The sequence below is a fragment of the Natrix helvetica genome, assembly GCF_964273705.1.
Source record: "Natrix helvetica genome assembly, chromosome: 6".
NCBI lineage: Eukaryota > Metazoa > Chordata > Lepidosauria > Squamata > Natricidae > Natrix > Natrix helvetica.
In genome coordinates this window covers 49097599-49122101 of record NC_138553.1, presented here as the reverse complement: position 1 = coordinate 49122101, position 24503 = coordinate 49097599, and the positions used below count along the sequence as shown (strand labels likewise).

The 24503-nt window shown below is 42.1% G+C and overlaps 1 protein-coding gene across 1 annotated transcript in view; it reads left to right on the top strand.

Annotated features, from left to right (window-relative positions):
• SRGAP1 (SLIT-ROBO Rho GTPase activating protein 1) overlaps positions 1-24503 on the top strand; it is a 193935-nt gene that overhangs the window by 141332 nt on the left and 28100 nt on the right. Inside the window, exons 8-12 of the mRNA XM_081958839.1 lie at positions 5170-5271; positions 12527-12724; positions 12845-12929; positions 16514-16541; positions 18680-18713. Of these exons, the coding sequence (XP_081814965.1) occupies positions 5170-5271; positions 12527-12724; positions 12845-12929; positions 16514-16541; positions 18680-18713 (447 nt within the window). The remainder of the gene's footprint in view (positions 1-5169; positions 5272-12526; positions 12725-12844; positions 12930-16513; positions 16542-18679; positions 18714-24503) is intronic.

Below are 24503 nucleotides of genomic sequence, written 5' to 3'. Positions count from 1 at the left end.
TCTGCGCCAACACCAAAGAATAAGATGGAACTTCAGGCCTTCATGGGACTCCACAATTTCTATAGCATGTTTTTGTTACAGAAGGCATCAGTGGCCGAACCACTACATCAGCTGTTAGGAAAAAAGGTGCCATGGGTTTAAGGATGCAGAGAAGTGGCCGCATTTGTGGGGGTGAAAAAATTAATTTCCTCGTACAGTGTCCTAGTCCAATATAATGAATGCCTGCCATTAGTCCTGACGTGTGATGCATCCTCATTTGGAGTTGGGGGAGTTTTAAGTCATCGCCTTCCAGACAATCGTGAAGCTCCAATAATGTTTTTTTCCAGGACACTATCGTCAGCTGAGAGGAACTATAGCCAGCTTGATAAAGAGGTGTTGGCTGTGGTTGCCGGTATTGAGATTCCATGAATATGTTTACGGAAGGAAATTTGATTTAGTAACAGATCATAAGCCACTGCTGTGATTAATTGCAGGGGACCGGCAAACACCAAAGGTCCTATCCCTAAGGGTGACTTGCTTTATGCAGTTTTTAGCAGCATATAACTATAGACTTATACATCAACCTGGCACGGAACTGGGCCGTGCTGACAGCCTAAGCTGTTGTCCTCTACCAAATCTAGTGGAGGATCCAGCTCCAGCAGCATCGGTATTGCTGATAGAGACTATACCATCCAAACTGGTTACAGCTGCAGAAGTGGCAAACCAGTCAAGAAATTATGCAAGTGTTAAACTGGGTGTGGAGGGGATGGCCTAAAGAGACAGGAAATGTAGAGTTTAAGCCATTCCGTGCAAGGCAGCAAAAACTTTCTGTGCAAAAGGGTTGCCTGTTGTGGGGAAACTGGATAGTAAAACCCTCAAGGCTAAGGAAATCACTGCTAGAGACTCTATATGAAGGCCACCCTGGGATCATAAGGATGAAGGCGTTGGCTTGTAGCTATCTGTGGTGGCCAAATATAGATAGAGATATTGCAGAATGGGTGGCGTTGTGCAAAGCATGCCAGGAATCGAGACCGGCACCTCCTTCAGTGTCACCATGGGACTGGGAAACACTGAAAGGCACGTGGTCTAGAATTCATATTGATTTTGCGGGGCCGATAAATGGAATGTCTTTTCTAATTGTCATTGATGCATATTCCAAATGGCTGAAGGTGGCCATGATGAGGTCAACTATGACAGACGCTGTTACCAGGGTATTAAACAAAATGTTTGCAACACATGGGTTGTCAGACATCTTGGTATCAGACAATGGGCCTCAATTACAGCAACTGCATTCGAGGTATTCCTAGCGAAGAAATACATCACGCCCTTGTCGCTCCATTTCACCCCGCAAGTAATGGATAAGCAGAATGGTGCAAATGATGAAAGAGGCATTGGATGGGCCACGGGGACTATCACGAGAAACTTAATAAGTATTTGTTCAACTAACACATCACTCCCTGTTTAGCCACCAGTAGGAGCCCAGCCGAATTACTTATGGGTCACCGCCTGAGAACAAACTTAGATAGAATACATCCAGATTATTCGATAGAAACCCTTTCAGACTCGGTAAGTACACTCAGAACATTTGAGCAAGGTGACCGAGTATATGCCCGAAATTATACCGGTCAACTTCTATGGGTGCCAGCACATATCACAGAAGTCACGGGTCCCCGTTCATATCAAGTGGAGCTCGAGGATGGCCAACAGTGGCACCGACATATTGACCAGCTTTAGAGCCATGCAATGGGGACAGCTGCTAGGGAGCTGGAAAAAGCGAACCGGGGTGGGGATCCAGAGGAGCGAGAGGGACAACAATGCAGTGAAATGGTATCGGAAGGGCCAAGTCCAGTGCAGAATGAACCACCTGTTATTGAGGTTCCACTGCCACGGAGTCCACCTTGCTCTTCTTTATCTCCAGCTGAGGGATATGCCCAGTTGGAGGCCCCGGAGAGCATTAGTAATCCATCTGATGTAGTTGAAGAAGCGCAAAAGATGCAATCAACAGGGGGGGGGGGCTGATAAAAATACAAGAGACCCACAAGTCAACACGAAGCCGTCGAAAACCAATGTATTTGGACAATTATGTTTGTATAGTACGAAATTAATGGAGCATCCCGTGGATGGGAAGGGGTGTTATGTCCACGCAGGCACAAGCAGAGGCTTTTCCTACTGCCATGCAAGTGTGGGATTTATTTTAAAAAACGGTTAATTGGCTGAGAGCTTCCCTTAAAAGGAGCTGTCAGCCGGAAACTGGATGTTGGTTTATAGTCTGCTCTTATCTTGAATAAACAGCATTGTTGGAATGTGGCTCCTCATCTATTCCCAACGCACAACATTGCAAAAATAATACATTTTGAAACATACAGAAAATTGGACTCTTAAACTGGGAAGTGGTATTGGGAACGCATTTTAAAATGCTGGAATCATTTTCTTATAAAACGTATTCTACTTTTATAATTGATTTACAACCAAAATGATGATTGACTAGTGAATACTGAAATTTTAAGTTAAGATTGCCATCTGCTGATGAAAGGAAAAATTGAAAATATCTGCTGGATTATTCCCAACTACCCCATGACTACTGGAGTCTCAAATACGAAAACAAGGAAACTATTTAATGAAAGGGACCCCTGAATGTTATGCTAGAAGATTGAAACTGTAAAGGGGACATAAAGAGGTTTTTGATGAATTCTGGGATTATTTAAATTGAATTTATTATTTACCTATGGAATACAAAGAACTGTGATTAGTGCACTCCTTGAAGGGCAATTTAAGGAGTGAATAAATGGTGCTTCGACTGCTGGACAAAAGTTGAACTTTTTAAAATAAAATAAGATGCTTTTTAAGGAAGAATTGAGTGGAATCTGGAAGGACCTGGCGTTACTTTTTCAAAACTTAAAGGACATCATGGAGAATTTTGGAAAAAATGGAAAATGGAAAGTACTATAAAAGGGATGATGAGTAAAGCCCAAGACGCCCAGGAAAGGGAGGAGCCAACAGTAGAAATGGAGGAAGAGACTGAGCCAAAGAACCAGAGAATAAAAGAAGACAAGGAGGAGATAACAATGGAAATAACAGTGACTGATGAATTAAATCAGGGGGAAAATATATTGAAACGAGAATTGGAGATACAAGAAGATACATTTGAAAGGGAGACAGGGGCCTGGGTAGAAATTTTGGAAACTAGGCAGTGGAAAAGGGTAGAGATGAGAGAAATATCTAGATTGAACAGCCAAAAGTAAATGCAGACAGAGACAAAAATCCAAGAGAGGAATATGGGAGGCTAGTAAAAAAAAAACATAGCAATTAAAGTATTGAAGCGGTAAAGAGATGATGGATAGATGATTTCTCTTTATTGTTGATGTTCTGATTTGCTTTTCTTTTTCACTCCTTTTTTTAGGTAGGTAACATGACTAGAAGTTAGGTAGGATAGAAAGAAAATATCTTTTAATAAAGGGTGACATAATTAAAAGTTAGAATAAGAGATAGAAATAAGAGAAAGAGAATATTAATGTATTCATTTTATATAATAAAATAAGAGTAATAAGAGAAAATATGGAATAATTGAATAATGATAGACTGCAACTTAATATAAATATGTATTACTATTAGAAATATGTAAGTTGGATGAATGTAATAATTATGATTAATTGTATTAGTTTTATTTGTATTAGAATATATGACACACAGGTGCCACACCATTCACACATTGTTTTGTTTGTAAAAAATAAAATAAAAACCTGTTTTAAAAGGTTGGTAATATTTTTGTTAATTGACCAAATACAAAGATTTTTCGTTTTTTGCGATAGTTTCATTTTTTGCTATAGTAAACAAATTTCAGACACTAAATTAGTGAATACTGAAACCTTAGCTAAAAACATGCACATTAGGTGATTAAAAATTTTCACCAATCTGCATGACTGTAAAAATACCAAGAATATTGATTTGGAATTGCAAATAAATGTTGCAAATTTGCACATGCAGAACTATGAATAATGAGAATCAATTGTAGATTGAACCAATAAGTAAAGGAAGAGAAAAGTTGCTTCTATATCAGTGGTGGGATTCAATTTTTTTACTACTGGTTCTGTGGGCATGGTGTGGCTTGGTGGGCGTGCGTGGCTTGATGGATGTGGCAGGGGAAGGATACTATAAAATCTTCATTCCCTCCCCACTCCAGGAGAAGGTTACAGCAAAATCCCCATTCCCTCCCGATTAGCTGGGACTCGAGAGGAAGAGAATAGATGGGGGCGGGGCCAGTAAGAAGTGGTATTTATCAGTTCTCTGAACTACTCAAAATTTCTGCTACCGGTTCTCCAGAACTGTTCAGAACCTGTTGAATACCATCTCTGTTCTATGTGTTTCAATATTATTCAAACTTTTTAAGAGTGTTCTACAATCATTCAAAACTAATCATTCAAAAAAACATTACTTTTTTTCTATTTGTAGATATTTAAGCTGCATTCTAGAATGAACAATTGCCTCAATTTATCTTTGATCCTTTCTTAGTCACACATAGTATAGCCATCAGGAAAGCCATATGTTACAGAGGGTTGCCACTTTTCAAACAGTTCTGAGAATCAAGCTTCTGGCAGTTCAGTCAGCCCACCTGTTTCAGTTGTGGTATTTGTGGCTAATTAATACCAGTTTGAGAACACCCAGACATCCATGGTGATCAGCACCATAGTTTTTTCTTAGTATCTCATATGTAAGCACTATAGCAGTCTTCATGTTCTCATATCCATAATGACATATATAATTATCCACATAATGAATATCCAAGAATATTCATTTAATGTAAACTCTTATAGACTCTAAATTAAATGAAAATTATTAGCATCATATATCTTATTCTGTGTTTTGATGATTGAAGTTTTGTTCCACTTTGTAAAGTAGTGATAGCAATAGTACTTAGACTTATATACCACTTCATAGTGCTTTACAGGCCTCTCTTAACAGTTTACAGAGTTAGCATATTAACCCCAATAGTCTGGATCCTCATTTTACCGATCTCAGAAGGATGGAAGGCTAAGTCAACCTTGAGCCTGTGAGAATAGAACTGCTGGCAATACTGCATTCTAACCACTGCGCCACCACAGCAATTGTAGGAGCCCATTACAACTGTGTACATTTTTCCTTTCCTTTTCTTCTCTTTTCATATGATTTCTCAATTTTTCCTGCTTTTTTTAGGTTTCTCGAGTCAGTGCCCAACAGCCAGTTCAAGGAGAACTCATGCTTCGATATCAGCAACTTCAGTCTCGACTAACAACATTGAAAATTGAAAATGAAGAGGTAAGATTTTTAATATGGGTAGCATATCTTTCTGTTTTGTGCCTTACACGTATAAGATTCATTCCATATTTTGCAACCATATTACGTTTCTTTGTAATAAACTTTTCATACCTTTACTAGAATAATTCTGTTTATCAAATTGGTTTATAAAGTTCCTTGTGCAACACTTGTCTTATTAGTGATATAAAAGATATACTTGCTAAGTTGGAATCACAATTTGACTCCAATTTTTTTTGCAAATCTTTATAGTTATATATATATTTAATTGCATTCCTCTTCAGTAGTGATTTTGCTGTATAGAGCTTCATCATGCAAAAGTAAACTTTTCTCACCTATTTTCACTGTTTTAGAAGAATGGGATAACATAGAGGACATAAAACTATGGTCTCCATTTGCCAACTGCCATTAACGAGGCTGAATGCTCATCTACAGAGTTTTGTTTTGGCTATTCTCCTCTCCACCAGTAATCAGCATTCAGATCAAAATAGATTAACCTCAAAGTCAACTTCTGACCAACTATCAAAAAAGCTATACCCCAATCAAGAAACTGCCAAAAGCCATTAGTAAACAGCCCAATCAAAGAATCTCTAAGACGGCCCCCACCCACATAGGCAAGTCGCCAGATAATAAACTGACAGCAAACAGCACTCCTTACTAGCATTGATGATGTTATCTAGTTAGGTTAATGAAGCATCTGCAAGAAAACAAACAAGCTCAGAGATCACCAAGGACCCTTCATAATGCTGTGGGATATTGAAGTGTAATCTCTGAAAAGAATTTAATTCTTCTGTGCGCTGTTTGGAGAATCCAAGCATGGGAACTTCTGTCCATTTGCCTGGAGACTGAGAAGAAACTTTTGGCCACGCCTCATCCACACGGCTATCTTCAGTTCTTTCTTCCCAGACGAGCCTAGCAGATGTAAGCCAAATTCTTCTTCAGTCTTAGGCATTCAGATAGTAGCTATTCCATCTTACTTCTCACAAGCAGCTTCTGTAGATTCGCAGAGAGTTGGGAGGAGCAGTTTCAACCGCCACACGGTTCTCTGAGCCTCCCAGCTCAGGCGTGAGCACTGGTTGGCTCAAACATCTCGGACCAGCCGCTGCTCACCTTTTTTTTTTTTTACACCCAGCGATCCCTCCGATGTGTCACCTGTTGCTCGGGCACGCTAGTGAGGCAGGAAGAAGCTTTTCCATGTGGGGCAGCCAGCAGAGGCATCAGGAAGCCTCCAAATCACCGTGCTTGTCCTTCTGGCCTGCCACAACCGCACGGAAGACTTTTTGACACCCGGAGTCCTCTGTCCGAAAACTGTCATGCTCTGGACATTTTGACACAGAATTAACTGCAGAAGGACTGTGTGGGCAGTCTGTACAGGAGTTATTCCTCCTCTGCAGGTGGTGAGTGGTCCGTGACTTCGGACCTTTTGGCTGCATCAAGATTGGCTCCGTGGGGTTAGGCCTTGCCATTTTAAACTGGTGCAGCCACATAGAGGCTACCAGGTCCAGCCAGATTCAAAATGGCGGATTGCCACAGTAGAGAGGCCTCAGAAGCTGGCTCCTCCAGCAATCGCCCCAGGGGAGCTAAGACCAGAAGTATCTCCAAGTCAATCATAACTCAGGGCTCTTCTTCCTCAAGGGACCCCTCAGCCCCATATAGGGATGCCCAATGCTGCTTGAAGGCGTTGGAGAAGCAATTCGCCAAGGCTCAACAAACCAATATGGCGATGATAGAGGCTCCCATTCCTCCACAGCCAGCATCCCCTCCTCACTCCTCTCCCCAATCAAGAAAGGAAGAGGGACAGGATTGGCCCTTGGAAGGTCCCTCTGATTTTCAACCTCTTCATGCTATCTGTTTTGAGAAGGATTTTACCCCCTTCGACTGTTTAGCATCAGCAGGGGCAGTTTTTACAGGCAGAACTAGAGAGTCAGTTCCAGAAGCAACCTTTACTCCCACAGCAGCTGGTCTCCGATCAGAGGAAGGTCAGTGCTCTGGCCTCTCCCCCCGATTGTGCATGTACATTTCGAAAGCCATCTCTCAGGGTATAGAGGCTGCTCTCTCTAGCAGAGGCCAACTACATCCTCCCATTCTGGAGCAGGTCCTCCTGCCCAATCTGCAGACCCAGATAGATGCGGATTTGATTTCTCTCAGAGAGCACAACCTCCCTCCTCCATCCATCCATAGCAAGGATTCCTTCGTTGGGGAAGGTGAGCAGGGTGACCAGGAGTTGTCAGAAGATGAAGGCCTTGCCTGAGACAAGCCCACCTTTACCGGCCTATTTAAACCAGCCTTGTTTAACTCTCTCCTCTACAAGGCCAAGGCTGTGGCCCTGGTGGGAGTGTCACACAAGCCTGCAGATATGGCCTTATCCTCTCAGGACCCCAGCGAATAGTTATTCAAGGAACCAGTGGCTGAGCAGGATATTATTCCATCCCCTCAGCTGTTCATTGATGTTGTCCAATGCCAAAGGAGCCAAACAGGGTCAGCTACAGCCCCCAGTGGCAGTGATAGAAAACTATAAAACTATATACCACCGGACTGGAGTTAGAGGAGCTGCTACAGTGGCCCAAAGTGGACACTCCAGTGGCTTCTCTGGCCTCTTCAGCGATTCTTCCATCTGAATTATCAGAGGACCTGAAGGTGGAGGATAAGAAAGCAGAGTCATCATTCTGCAAAACACATTTAGCGGCCGCCTGGTTTATTAAAACAGTGATGGCCGCATCTTTCTTTAACAGGTCTTTTCTCATCTGGCTTCACCAACTGCAAGCCAGGGTTCCTCCCGACAACATCAGGTTGTGCCAAGACATTAATAAGCTGGTAGCTGCCACCGAATATTTGGCAGATGCTACCTTTAATGCAACTAAATTTGCATCTTTCGTGGCTCCACCACTGGCAAGTGGACATGAGATCCAAGTGATGTCTTACCTCGGCTCCCTTCAAGGGAGGCAACCTCTTTGGGGAGTCTCTTGATCCTATTTTGGTAGAGGGCAGGGACAAGAGGAAGGTATTACCTTTCTCTTACAGGTGAGCAGAACATAGGCCCTTGCCTTATTTTCTTTGGCAATCTTTTTGGGTGACGGACCCTGGTTTCCATGCTCCTCCGTTCCAACGACAGTATACCCAGGCAGGTGACTGCCCTCAGGAGAGGCAGTCCTTTTGTGACAGGGGTAGGCAGCAATCCTACTCCCAAAGGCCATTTCGAGGGTCTGGCAACAGGCCCTATCCCAGGAACAAGTGACTCCCTTCACAGCCTTCCCATTGGTGGACGGTTACAACTCTTCACTGACCAATGGGAGGCGATGACCACTAATGCATGGGTCCATCAGACAGTTAGGTTGGGTCTCACCCTAGAGTTTATGTCCAACCCCCCCAAGACACTTTATTCAGTGCCCAACTCCAAACTGTCCTTCCAAAAGGGGACTTCTAGAAGCCGAGATTCAACATCTCTTAAACATCAGGGCAATCAAGCCAATTCCTCCAGAACAGGAAAACCTAGGGTTTTACTCCATCCTATTCCTAGTTCCAAAGAGTTAAGGGAGGTGGGGAGCTATCCTGGATTTGAAGAGACTCAATGTCCACATAGCGTACAAACGCTTCAAGATGCAATCCCTTCATCCATCTTGGGCTGCATACGAGAGGGAGAGCTGCTAACATCCATCAATCTCAGGGTAGCGTACCTCCTTGTGCCCATTCATCCATTGCACAGGAGGTTCCTGGGGTTCTGCTGTGCAAGTCGCTACTTCCAATACAGGACCCTTCCCTTTGGCCTCTCCTCAGCTCCCAGGACCTTCACCAAGCTTCTAGCAGCAGTTGCCATGGACTTCAGGTCTCAACCCGTGCAGATAACAGTTCTACCTGGATGACATCCTCATCCAATCGTTCCACCAGCAGGCACAGCGGGACCTATGCATCACACTCAAGTCTCTGCAGAAGCATGGCTTTTCTGTAAACTGGGAAAACAGCACTTTGATTCCATCAACCAGCCTGCTACATCTAGGAGCCATCATCAACGCCATGACCTGTGAAGTCTGCCTCTCTCCCGAGCATTGCTCCAGTATATGGTCGATGGTGAACCAAATCCGGACATTGAGGTCAGTGCTGTTACTTCTGCTTTCCCAAGTCTTACGGGAAATGATTTCATGCATTGCAATCACCCCTTGGGAACAGTTGCACGCCAAAACATTGCAATGGTTCCTGCTACCACATCAACGATCTGTCAGGAGCAGCTCCAAATCCCCAGTTCGGATACCACCAAGGGTCCTCAATTTCTTCCTTTGGTTGACCTCTCCAGCCCTGGAGAAAGGATGTCTCTTCAAGGAGCCCCAACACGTGACCATAACAATAGACGCCAGCCTCTTTGGCTGGGGTTCCCACAGCCAGTTCCGCATGATTCAGGGAAGGTGGTCCCAGGAGGAGCTGGAGAACAATAGCAACTGGCTGGAGCTCAGGGCAGCTCACATGGCCCTTCGGAAATTCCAGCCCAGGATTGCAGGTCAGCATGTGCTCTTATTGACAGACAATGTGACAGCAAAGGCACACGTGAACCGTCAAGGGGGCACCCACTTCAGGGCTCTCATGCGGAAAGCAGAGAAGCTAGGACTTTCAGCGGAGCACAAACTCTTCTCAATACGGGCAGAGCACATCTCCAGCACTGCCAATATTCAGGCAGACTGGCTGAGCAGAACGACCATAGATCATTCCGGATGGCGACTTTGTTAAGTAATTAAGCTCCCCGCTAGAAAAGCGAGTATGCAGAGAAGCGTAATGAGAGTGATATGGAATAACACGAACAAACCAGCATATAGAGACACTGAATAGTATAAAAATATAGTAGTTTACTATGTAGAAATATAGAAGTATTCAGAGTCCGGTTATCAGTCCAAGTCATACACGGTTCAGTAATTCAGTTATCAATATTCTCAGTTTAACACACAAAACAGCTAAACAGTAGCAAGACTCAGTAACTCACGAGCAGTATCGAACAGTATCCACTATCAGCATCTAACAAAAGAGAGAGAGAGAGATCTAACAACCATTCTGGCTCCATCTTATGGCTGCTTGAGGAAACAAGCCAATTACATTTCTCTAACATTTAAAGTAACAGTAACATTTGTAACAATCATAGCTTATATACATTGTCAAGCCAAGCCTAGGGTTACATCCCTAACAGACTTCATACATACTTGTTCCAGGGTCTGTCGGAGAGATTTGGTCGGCTGACAGTGGACTTCTTTGCCAGCTCACAGAACTCTCACCTTCCGAGATTCTTCTCCAGGTTCCAGACACCAAGGGTAGAGGGCATCAATTCTCTCTACAGCCCTTGGCCATAGGGGTTCCTGTATGTCTTTCCTCCGCTTCCCCTCATCCTGAGGGTCATCAGGAAGGTGCTTGCAGAGGGGGCCGAGATTCTCCTTGTCATGCCCCACTGCCCCAGACGCCCCTGGTATGTGGACCTGGTCAGTCTCTCAGCGTCATGACCCTGGAGAATTCCCCCAGACAGGATCTCTTTCATCCAGGGTTCACTTTTCCACCATAATTCTCAGTGGCTCCAATTGACTGTTTGGCACTTGAGAGGAACATCTTGAGATGGGGTAAGTTCTCTGGGAGGGTCATCCAGACTATTCAGGCCTCCAGACGCTAATCAACCAATCGGATTTACAACACAACCTGCGTCACCTTCTGCAGATGGTGCGCCGGAAGTCATGTGAACCCACTTTCAGTGTCAATACCTCAGCTCCTGTACTTCCTTCAGGACAGCCTAGACAGGGGTCTAGCACCCAATACTCTCAGATGACAGGCATCTCCTTGTCCACGATTTTGGCCGGCGACAACAAACATCCCATTTCGCATCATCTGAGGCTACGCAGCTTCCTGAAGGGTGCATGGAACTTGAGGTCCCCCATAGTTCATAGTTATCCCACATGGGATCTTTCCATAGTCCTACAGGCGCTCACCTTGGCTCTGTTTCAGTCCCTGAATTTTGTCAGTCTTCGACTACATACCCTTAAGGTGGCCTTCCTTGTGGCTGCGACCTCAGCCAGAAGGATTTTGGAGTTGGGAGCCCTGTCATATTGGGGGATCTGTGCATCTTTAGACCCAGTATAGTCACTCTACATCTCAACTTGTCATTCACCCCAAAGGTGAACTCATGGTTTCACAGGACTCAAGAGATTGTCTTGCCAGACTTTTGCCCAAGACCTACCTACCATCTAGAAAAGTGGTGGCATACCTTAGATGTTTGGAGGGTTCTCCATCGTTATATCTAGAGGAAAGCATCTTTTCGAAGAACAGGGTCACTCTTCACTTCATTCCAGCCAACATCCATGGGTCAAAGGGTGACTCCATCAACTATCGGGCACTGGCTGAGGGCTTGCATAGCATTGGCATACGAGTAACAGGCTCATCCCATTCTGAGGCATATTACAGCCCATTCAACTCCCAGTGCGGCTACACCAGCAGGTTGGGCCACTCAGGCCTCGGATGAAGAAAATTGGAAGGCCAGCTACCTGGGCTTCACCGTTGCCATTCATCAGGAACTACAAGCTGGACTTATTTGCCTCGGTGGAAGCTTCCTATGGTTGGTGAGTGCTTCAGAGGGTTCATTCTTCTGAATGACCCCTGGACCAATCAACTTCCCTCCCTTGAGACTCTAAGCTTGGATATATCCCATGCTTGGATTTTCCAAGCAGCACACAGGAGAAAGACCATTGGTCCTACTTGAATGGTTGTTCTCTGTGTGCTGCGGGAGAATCCAACCCACCCTGTGTGACATTGGTCCAGTGTCAGGGTGAGATGAACATATTCTTGGTCAGTGTCTTTGGAGTCCATGCCTTCATCGAAATACCTGAAGATAGCCGAGTGGATGAGGCACGGCTAAAAGTTTCTTCTCAGTCTCTAGGCAACCAGACAGAAGTTAACCCATGCTTGGATTCTCCCGCAGCACAGAGAACAACCGTTTAGGTAGGACCAACAGACTTTCTCACAAGAAACATCAATACAATATACTTCTGAAATAAATGAAATAAACAAACTGAAGACTATAATTTGATGTATTAATTGATTTTGTCTTTGTTTTGATGATTCAAAAGAGGAATCTATATAGCGAATGTAGTGAAACCTCATATTTCTTATGTTCACATCCCATAGTTCAATCCGAGATGATTTATCAGAGGATTGATTTCCTTCAACCCTTCTTCATTCTAATTCTGAAATCTATTTTGATGTGCCTTTCTCTTTGATGAAATGGACTTGTTAACCCCAGGTTAAGAAGACAACAGAAGCTACTTCACAGACAATACAAGATATGGTCACCATTGAAGACTATGATGTTTCTGAATGCTTCCAGCACAGTCGTTCAACTGAGTCTGTGAAGTCAACAGTTTCTGAGACCTACCTTAGCAAGCCTAGCATAGCTAAAAGAAGAGCTAACCAGCAGGAAACTGAACAGTTCTATTTCATGGTATGTTGGATGCTTTACATACTATGTAATATGACCTAATTGTAGTTGTTTTCTTCCTTGAAATCCCACTATTTTTATTACAAATATTCAGATAAGAAACACAGATCTATGTCTCTACAGAAATTCAGAGAGTACCTGGAAGGAAGCAATCTTATCACAAAACTTCAGGCAAAACATGATTCACTGCAGCGGACTCTTGGAGAAGGTAAATGATACAAAATACATTACAGACATATATTGAAATTAGGATTCGGTCAGTTATTATAGGTAATATAGGTTTCTGCTGCATAGACCTTTCTTATTAGATATCAATAGCAAACTCAGAGAACACCAATAATCCTACAATTCAAAACTAATAATCCAAACAATTCACTATTTTTTTTCATGATTGCAATATATTTAAATAATAATTTTGATTTGTGCCATGGGTGGGTTTCAACCGGTACGGACCGGTACGGCTGTACCGGATGGTGAAATTTAGCGTGCCTTCCCATACCCGTTGTTCCAGAGGTCCCGTACCAGAACACTCCCTCCCCTGGCCTGCCCCGCTCCCTCCCCCCACCCACCCGGTCACCGTTCGATCTCTCTCTCTCTCTCTCCCCACCTGTCCACACCATTCTTGCAATGCATGTCACAAGGGACAGAAGTCCCCGAATCCAGCGGGGAGCCTAAGCAAAGGAGGAGGCGAAGAGCTGGACAGAGGAAGGGGGAAACCCTAGTGAGGGCTGCCTGCCACCAACTCAACTCCACACAGAGCGGGCTGCAGAGGGTACCATAAAGTAGGTTGATCAGGGTGGCGTGCTGCTGCAAGAAGCCGCGCTGCTACTGCTGGAGCTGCGTTGCCCCACTGGGTTGGGGAATTCTCCCCCTCGTGCCACATTTTGCAGCCACTGGAGCCCTGCACGGACCTCTTTGGGTTGCTGGGCAACCTGGTTCTGGGGATTCACCCCCCCCCAAAAAAATACCGACCACCCATCTCTCCAGATCTTCCGGGTTTTATTGAGTCTTCTTTTTTAAAAAAGCTTCTCCAGACGATCTTGAAAACCTGTGAGGCAGCATTCCCCACCCCCATCCCTAGGCCTGCACTTTGCAGCCGCCGGAGCCCTGTACGGACCTCTTTGGGGTGCTGGGCAGCCTGGTTCTGGGAATCTCTCTCCCCAGAACCAGGTTGCCCAGGACCCCAAAGAGGTCCGTGCAGGGCTGTGGCGGCTACAAAGTACGGCACAAGGGGCAGAAGTCCCCAAACCCAGCGGGGCAACACAGTTCCAGCAGTAACAGTAGTTTCCCCCTTCCTCCAACCAGCTCTCCACCTCCTCCTTTGCTTAGGCTCCCCACTGGATTCAGGGGAGCCTAAGCTTTTGCCCCTCATGCCACGCTTTGCAGCCGCCGGAACCACGCACAGACCTCTTCAAGTTGCTGGGCAACCTGGTTCTGGAGATTCCCCTCCCCCCCCCAAAAAAATACCAACCGCCCGTCTCTCCATATCTTGCAGCTTTTTCGGGGTTTTCTTTTTTTAAAAACGCTTCTCCAGATGATCTTGAAAACCTGCGAAGTTGCTTTGGGACAGACGGGCAGCATTTTCCCCCTCCACGGTCCCTGGGTGCCTGCAGCCTCAGAGCCTGCAGCCTTAAAGCAAGCCTTTGCACAGTAAAAAAAAGTTTTCTTGGGAGTGTGAGAAGTTCTTAATTACCTTTACTGTGCAAGTTGCTGCAGGGACCGAGGCTGCAGGCGCCTAGGGATGGGGGGGAAATGCTGTCTGTCTGTCCCTTCCCAAAGCAACCTCGGAGGTTTTCAAGATCATCTGGAGAGGCGTTTTTTAAAAAGAAAACCCGGAAAAAGCCGCAAGATCTGGAGAGATGAGCAATGGGTCTTTTGGAGGGGGCGGGGAACAGACTGTGCTGCCAAGGATGGGCACCGGATGGTATGCCAGCGATGCTGGGAGCCAGGCTGCACGTGGAGGAGCTGGCGGCCAGGGCCCCCTGAAGCAGCTCCAGCCACCATGCCCCACAAGAAGAGCCCCAAGGGCAAGGGGGGCTGCCTTTTCCTGCCACCCAGCAACGCGCTGCTGCTGCTGCCTCTTTGGCGGGCAGGCTGGGCAGGGGTGGGGGAAGAGTCCAGGAGAGGGCAGCCAACAGGGGGTGCTGCCCAGCCGGCCCTCCCTCAGCAGCAGCAGCAAGTTCCACGATGTCGCCTTCAAGGTGTGCGGCGAGCGGGGGCACCACTTGGCCGGGGCAGCAGAGTTCACCCGGCACCCACCCAGCCACTGCTTGACGGGCAGGCGGGTTGCCCTGGCCCGACCAGCAGTGGCGCGACTGAGGCAGCATGTCTTGGGGTGGCTTGGCGGCATGAAGGGTGCCTGTCACTGGGCACGACCATTTAGTGTCCAATTTACTGTGTGAATTGATTTATATTGTAATTCCTAAGAGTCAAGGCATTTCTCTTAACAACATTACTTTGCATCTTCTGCTGTAGTATTTATTAACTACATCCCTGAAGGCTCAAACAGTGCCTCATAATGAGTAGAATTTATTACAAACTTTCTGGGCTAAAGCATGGGGCTGCCACTTTGTTCATTATATTACTGAGAAAGCATGTCTTTCATTCCAAATGTGCTCCTGCAGAGTAATTTTTCTAACAGTGGGATTCCATGCATTGTCATGAATCACAGAACATCTCTTTCATATTTTAAATGGGATTTATAATCATGCTGTTCCAGATATGCAAAAATCAAGTTTAAAAGAAAAAATTTATTACCCACTGAATTTAATATTTAAATGTATTGTCTGCCGATGTGTCATGATCTCTGTACAGGGATACCTGCTATTTTGCAGTTTTAAGATAAGCTTATATGATTTTTAAAAAATTAAATTGCTGCTTTTAAGACCAGCTCATTAGTCTTAAATATGATTAAAGTACTATATATGATTGTATTTCTTTTTTTTCCCTCTTGCACAACCAGAATTATCTTTATGGGAATTGTGTTATGAAACAAAATCTAAGTAATCATTTATGAAAAACAGCAATCAGTGCTGTTATAGGAACTTACATGAGTAGTGCTAAATATTAGAATAGTTGTTTCAGGTTAATTATAACTAAATCAAGTTACCATATTAATGTACACTGTCTGTTTGCAAAAATGAATTCCTTCCCCATCAAACTACCCTAATTATGTTTATTGAGTACAATTTGGACCCCTGATTTTTTATTTGGTAAACTACTGTAGTGGAAATTTATTTTGTTTTTGTTGTCTTGATTTCTACAAATTATCCATCTCTAACAGTTTGTGTACAACAAACTGTCTATTTATTTCAGAGGGACTTTTGCAGAGTTGCTAAGTTATACATAATTGAAATGTATAAAGCGTATATAGAACATTATTGGGCTTATATGTACCAGATATTTATATTATTTAACACAAAGTCATATATCTTTTTGTGGCATCATTAAATATTTACTTTCCTAAGTAGAGCTACATCCTAAATTATTTTTAACTTATGAAAGTTGGCAATATGTTCATTCCCCAAAGCATACTGGCAAGCTTTTCTCTGTGAATAATTCATTATGTACGCATGCACAGGCTGGTAACCACTGGTTCAAATTTTATTTTGCTTAACTTAACTTAATAGCATAAATATTCTTTACTTGCATAAGATACAATGCTTTTTTCTGAAAGTTACATTATAAATAATTGAGGATTGAAAATCTGGTTAACATATGTGTTGTACAGTTATATAAGAAATATACTTCTGGTTCTGTTGGTTTTCTGATTATATTTCTCTTATCCTTTAGGTCATAGAGCAGAATACATGACTACAAGGTAAGTTGTTAAATATACTTCCCTAAAGTATTTTTTTTGAAAGCTATAAAATAGGAATATTATGTTTCAGAAAGGCTTAATATATCCCTTTTTTTTAAAAAGGAAAAAACTTTAATAGGGCATTAAACCCTCCAGATTATAATCACATCTCCAATAATTTCCCAATGGGTCTCAAAAGAATTATGATAGTTGCAGTTACATGTGGGGACGTAAAAATGTGTAAATTTTGTATATCAATTCACAAACAACAGTATCCTTAAGATGCATTGTGCTTGGGAAAAAAGATATAGGACTTTAAATTATAGCAAATTTTACTGAAGAAGATAGCTTAATAATAGTAATATCATGTAGACTTGTATACCACTTCACAGTGCTTTACATCCCTCTCTAAGAGGTTTATAGAGTTAGCATATTGCCCCCAACAATCTGGGTCATAATTTTACTGACCTCAGAAGGATGGAAGGCTGAATCAACCTTGAGCCAGTCAGGATCAAACTGCTGGGAATCAGCAGAATTAGCCTGTAATACAGCATTCTAACCACTGTGCCACCACAACTCTTAAATAAATAAATAAATCTTTTTTTTTTAAATTGAAATTCTTATTTTCCTTTTTTCTACATAATTGCTTATTTTTACTTCAGTCCTCTCTGCTAAATTTCTGGATGGACATAACTAGAAATGAAATAAGCTTTCAGTAAGTGCTAACTCAATTTATTGGCTCAGTCACTACTTCTAGTTAAAGTGACTGTGCTCAAACATGGTCTTAATTAAACAATACAAAATCTTCCAGAATACATATGCACACATACATGCATAGCATGAGAAATAATAAAAATAATAATTGAATTATCAGATAGATTAGCATGATCATTCCATTGAAAGACTATCATTTTATATTCTAGCTTTTTGTCATTTTTGCAAGTTCTTTTTAAAGCAATTCATGATTTGTATTTTTTTAAAGGCTATTGTGAGATTTATGTTAGCATAATTGATTTACCCCAAAGAGCTCTTCCTACAAAAATCCCTTGAACATTTTCCTATCCAAAACCTATCAAACCCTTCACTCATGCATTTACCATCATATTGTGTGATTGTTTTATTTATAAACCCTACCTCCCATTACTTCCATATCTGCAATTGCTACTACTGGACTCAACATGGCCATCAATATCTTATTCAACCCATTTATCCAAAGTAAAAAGATCTTTTCTAATGTTAGAAACAAACTTGGATGTATCACACTGAAGAATTCTCAGCCTTAGATTGAGTTTTTAATATGGGCAAATCACTGTGCAACACGACAAAGAATGTTAAGAAAATTTGTAATGCTGTAATTCTCTTTGCCCTAATAATTATCAACATTAGAAACTAGTTATAGAAAAGATTAAGAAAATATTTTTACTATACATAGAACATGAGACAAGGAAGAAACATCTTTGAGCAAAATAGTGCTTGAGAATAAAGTTCTACGATTTTATGTACACATTTGTCAGTACATTTGGATAACAGAATTTGACCTCATTCTCTACAACAGTGATGGCTAACTTTTTTGTTGTCGCGTGCCAAAAGCCTGCTTGTGCGCACCCATAATGCAATGCGCGTGCAACCCCCCACGTGCCCTGCCCCACACATATGCACATGTGACCTGTGTGTACCCCATACATGTGCGCACGACCCCCACTCCTGCACATGTGTGCACATCTCCCACATGTGCTCTCTGTGCATGCATGGCAGAGACCCGAAAACTAGCTGGCTGGTGGGAGGCACGCACACATGTGCGGTGGAGCTGAGCTGGGGCAACTGCTTACGTGCCCACAGAGAGGGTTCTGCGTGCCATCTGTGGCACGCATGCCATAGGTTAGCCATCACTGCTCTATAATTTCCTTTTTTCCATTGGTTAAATGTCTTGCTTTATGCAGATTGTTTTATACCATATGTATGTTCTTATAATGTCCTGATTAAATTCACAAGGAAGATTACATCCAATCATTATTATGCTACTCTGGTTCTAAGAAACCAGTATTTGTTTTTATTTTCTAACAACCCTTTAAGCTTCATGAATATCTATATTTTATGACTTTTGTATTTACATTCTTCATCCTGTTTTTATGTACTTTATTTCTAATTGCATTTTACAGCAGAGGAAGAAGGAACTCACACACCAGATATCAGGTATACTGCTAATGAACTGATTAACATTATTTTGATTGATTTTTTTTTAATTAACAATTATTGGGAACTGTTTGAATCCAGCAATGAGAAAAGTATGCAAGTATCTTTTAACATTTTAATGGCTCAAGTATTCTTCATCTAGTGTATTTATAATATCCATTTTATTCAACAAGAGATATAGAGACAGCACTTACATTGCAAGAAATAAATACATGCAATGACACACTTGTTATGGCTTTTTGTGTAACAATCCTACCTATATTCACTGTGAGAATCCTGTTATGGGGTTTTTTTGCCTACGAATGCAATTTACAATATCACATAAAGTGTTTTTATTGTATCAGAAGACTTAAACGAAAGCCTTACTTTGCATTTAGATCCTCCGTGGCCTTTTAAAAATTAAAGACATTCATAAACTATATTTTTAGCATCATTCTTTACCAGTGCCAAGATATTATCAAGGATGAATATACTTTCCACAAATTTGTCAGGAAACATAGTAACAAGTATAACATTTTATACAAAATGTTCCTTAAAGTTAATCATGTAGAATTTGATAACTTATCAAAAGTATCTACTACACTCTTAAGCTGGATAGATCTTAAGATAGATCTGAAGTTGTAAATTCTTTTTGGAATGTAACCATGGGGTATTTTACAAAATTCACAAACAGGTAATGTGAGAAGTAATTGGTTTCTCAGTTCAGAAATGGAATGGAGAACTCTCTATTCCCACAGAGCCCCATATCTCACATTCTCTTTTCCTGTAGCAGTGGGTAAAGGAAAAATAGAGTAAAATCTTTCATCTCCAGATAGTGGCTGTTGAAAACAAAAGCTTTTAAAACAAAGTACTTTACATAAAACTGATCTCCAGAAGACATTCAAGCCCGTAGACAATTCTTATTCTTCCTTAATCTCTGTTTCTGGTCCAAAAAAGGTAGCAAGGCTTGGTTTATTTCTAGTCAATGTCTATCCATTGATGAGAGCTCTTTAATCCAGCAGTCTTCTTTCCCTGACATAATAGTGAGGTGATTTTTCAGTGATTTCCCATTCTTTCCTACAAGCAGCACAAAAAAGCTAAAGAAATCTAAAATTGCTCAACTTTCCATGTCACTAACAGAAAACTTTGCTTACCAAAGAAGCTTCACAAGCTGAAACCATTTGGATGCATTTGTTCAGTTTCATATTTTTTATTTATTTAAAAGATTTTCATTGCACTTTTCCTCAAAGAGGTTATGGTAGGTTACCTGGAGATCCCCTTTGTTTAATTTCCATGACAACAAACTTGCTAAGTAGGTTGGATTTGTGAAAGAGTGAAAAATACAAAGGCTTCAAGTGCTTTTCTGAAACTAAGGCTGATGACCTGGATGTCCATGGTCTTAGTCTAACATATTAACCACCATCTATGTAACAGAATAGAGTGTGAGAGGGAAGGCTGGGAAAGGAATAGCAGAGAAAGTAGAAAAAAAATAGTAAACAGATAACAAGTGAATCAATTGACAACTTTTCTGATAAACAGCAATTTACCCCAGGCAGAAAGAAACTAGAAAGAAGCATTTCTAATCCTTCAAAGAGATTCAGTTTAATTAACTCACTATAAATGAGAGTCTGATCATATTCTGTATTTACTAAAGATATCTTACTGAAAATCTGTGTGATTCTTGGTTTTTATTTTTTCCAAATTTGTGAGGTTTGACACAAATTCATATATACACATACTGATGTAGGAGAGAGGGTGGGAGAGACAGAGGACAATTACGTTATTGTACATTACAAAAACATTATTGGATAATGATAATCTGATTTTGAGTCAATTCAGTGATTAGCTATGTGTACATTCCTTTTTTGTTTCATTTTATTAATTATCTTGCTAAGTGCTTTAAAGGACCAATATAATTGATATTTAAAAGAAATAAACTAAGGACCAAAATACACATGATACCAAAACGTGATAATTCTATCCCATGTTGACATAATATATTCAGAATCCAACATGACAGGTGTTGGTTTAGTTTTTTACTTGTTCCTATTGAATATTATAGGAAAGAATAGGAGAACCATAAAGAGGAAAATAATTTGTCCTATATAAAATGTTTAGTTCTTACTGAAATAATGTCAACAAGTACATTTCTTTATACTTTTTTTCCATAGAAAATAAATAGTTCATTTTCATTCCTGTGAGAACAATAAAAGTACTGTTTGGAAGTAAAACTTATAACTTGTCAGTTTTACTGGTGATTCAGCCATGGTTTATAAAGAATTCATCTGCATGCTGGTAAATTCCTACTTTTGGAAAAAATGTCCCTGCCCACCTATCATAATAACAGGAATTTGGATTTGTAATACAGAGAAATTAGCATTCTGGTTCATTCAAATTCAAGAATGCTGTTGACTATTAAGTGACAAAACTATCAGGCAGAAAAGAAAAAGAACTATTGTTTTCCCAGTAGCATCTGACGCTTGACTGCAGGATTCCTTCAAAGAATCATGAAGGAAATAGAAGCGCCTTTGTATTAAGAGTGTAATACACTGAAGTTATCATTCTTTGGAGAAAAATTTCATGATATTCTAGTAAAAATTAGGAATTCTAACAGTGCTTTCTTGTTGATTTTTAAAAGCCCTCTGCAAGAGCTTTGTATTTCAGACAACTTATGAGGATGTAGCAGGAACATACCAAGTGGTGGTTCCACAAAATGGGAGGTGCAGTTGGGAAGCATCTCCTCGTAGCCTTGACTCTCCTCACTCCCGCTTGTGATGAGGGGTGAAGGACTATTTCAGACTATTGCATTACATTGTAATCCTGGAAATTTATTTGTATTCAAATTTATATTCAATATTCAGATTTCTGGAAGCACAGAGAGGAATCTTCCCCACTGTATATTGAGGGGGCTGTGTGGAGAGGGTTTCCTAAATTCCTGGGAGTGTTTATTAATCAAGATTTCACCTGGAAAACAACACGTCCCTGGTGATTGGCAAGGCCCAGCAGAGACTTCATTTCCTTAGAGTCCTGTGAAAAAATTAGGTGGAACAATGGCTGGTGACCTCTTTTTATCAGTCCATGATAGAAAGTGTCCTCACATACTGCATTGCAGTATGGTACATTGGTTTAACTGCTGCAGACAGGAAGGCACTACAGAGAGTAAGCAGTTCGGCACAAGAAACCATTGTTTGCCCTCTAACACCACTGGATGACATCACCAGGTCTCTCTGCTTTAGCAAGTTAGGAAGATACTCAGAGATTATTCACACCCTGGTCAGTGTCTCTTCGCACTTCTACCATCAGGTAGAAGACATCGAAGCATAGCCAGCTAAACAAATAGGTTTAAAAATACCGTATTTTTCAGAGTATAAGATGCACACCAAGATTTTAAAGAGGTAAATTTTTTTAAACAGTTTTTGCCCTCCCCGGCTCCCAGGAGCACTCTGCAGGCATCCCAAACCCTCTGCATGCCCCGTTTTTTGTGAAAAATGGGGCATGCAGAGAGTTTGGCAGGCCTGCAAAATGCTTCTGGGGGCCGGGGAGGGCAAAAATGCAATATGTGGGGTTTTGATCTTCTTAAAAGAGTAAGGCTTTTATTGATCTCAAATCCACTTTTCTCTACCCCCCCCCCCCACGGTAAGGCAGGACTAAACATCTCTCTCTGCGTTTTATTTTCCCCCCCTTCCCTCAGACTGGTGGTGACGCTTAGCCCAAGGAGCAGCAGTCAGCTCGCTTCTTCTCTTCAGCGAGGAGGGAAAGATATGCGAGGGCTGCTGAATTGCTGCTGCTGTGCTTCACTGGGAATAGCCCGTTGGATGAGGAGGGGTGGGGATCCCTTCCATTTGGATTAATGGTTCCTCACAGCGGTGCCTGAGTGGCAAAAGGGAAGCATAAAGGAAACGACCCCGCAAGGCTGCCTCCTTGAACAACCAGGCTTGTTCACAGCCTTCTTCGCAACCCCGCTTCCTTAAGTCTTGGGGCAAAAGCAGGTGCCAAGTTCCAAGGAGACTCCCAACCTGGAGCTCCTGCATTCCAAAGTTTCCTTTCCATCCCATGCTTCTTCCACTAGCCAAGATCCCAACAATGCCAATAGCTTTTTCTGGAGACAAAGTGGAGATCTAGTGTCCTGAGAAAAGCCTTCATGCAGAGGAGATTGGTCCTCTTCCTTTGCTTCCCCCCCCCCAATCCGCCCAGATCTGTCATGCAGCAAAGAGATATGGTAACTGGACGCAATAGCAGCAGTAGCAATTAATACTGCATGACAGAGAGCGCAATAACAGCATTTTCAGGTCGCAGCGCAGTGATCTCAACTGTCTGGAATTGTCTTGAGAAGGGACAGGTGAAGCGGGTGCTGTGTAAGAGGTGAAAGGCAAGGTGGCTCACTGCTCGGCCTCCCCCTTCTCCAAACAACCCAGTCAGAGGGTGGTCAGCTTCTGCTCCTGGCCTGGGAGATGGATCTGGCCAGGAGGAATGCAAGCCCCATTTTTGCAATTGGGGAGGAAAAAGAGCATTTCAGGCGGCAGGCAGTTCCAGGCTGCAAGGATTGCCCAGCGCCTGAAACGCTCTTTTTCCTCCCTGATTGCAAAAAATGGGGCTTGTATTCCTCCTAGCCAGATCCATCTCCAGGGCCAGGAGCAGAAGCCAACCACCCTCCGACTGGGTTGTCTGGAGAAACGGGAGTCCAAGTGGCAAGTCCATCTTATCTTACGCCTCGCCTTCTGTGCAGTGCCCGCTTCACCTCCCCCTTCTACAGATGACCCAGGTGGCTACATTCGGAGTATAAGATGCACCCAGATTTTCACCCTCTCTTTGGGGGGGAAAAGGTGCGTCTTATACTCAGAAAAATACGGTAGTTTCTATCCTGTCAGACAAACCAATTTTGTTGTATACATATGTACAATGACAATAAAAGCTATACTATACTATACTATTCTATTTGTATTGTAACTGGTCAATTATCTGTAGAATGATGGGAACTGAAGTAGGTTAATAGAAAAACCATCAGGCAGAATGGGTGGCTGACAGGCTCTTAAGGAGGACTTATTTTGGGCATAAGGCTTGTATTAGGCACACATGGAAAAACATGCTAGGTCTTATTTTCAGGATAGTCTCATTTCAGGGAAACAGGGTAGTTACATAAACATAAATAGCCAAACTTATCATATAATCTATAGGAGCAGTTCAGGTGTAAGGGTATCAGTTTAATAAACTTCTGTGCACTGTGCCTCTTGTATCATCTTTTTCCTTGTATAGTATAATTCATTACTTTTTTATTCAAAATACGATCTTGATATTGTATCTTTTTAAATAATCAGACATTAAATAACATTTTATCAGTTCTGTTGTAACAGGAAATTGTGTTTGAGGAACCCTTCGAATAATAAGATGCTTTAAACAAAACAAAAGAGGAACAGAAGAAGAATGAAAAATTGACTAGCTTTTAAATAAATAAGCTAAGTTTTATTAAAGTCAATAACAGCAACACTCTAGCAGGCAAGATTTATTACTTTCAATGTGCCTTCAATTATTGCATCTACCGGTCCTCTTAAATGGGACTTGCTAGCTACTATCAGTAGAAATGTATAGCACTGGCTATGGATGCTGAGCATTAGTGTTTGTTTCCTGGCCAAACTGAAAAACACAATTAGCTGAAGAGCTAGTTTTATGAAATAGTTAAATAGCCAAGAGGCACAATCGGTATAGATATCATTCTAGTGAGATTTGGATGTATAGAGTATTACATGTCTGATAATATAAGGATACCATGGTTTCCTAATGATAATTAAGTGCCATTTATCTCATACAATTTGC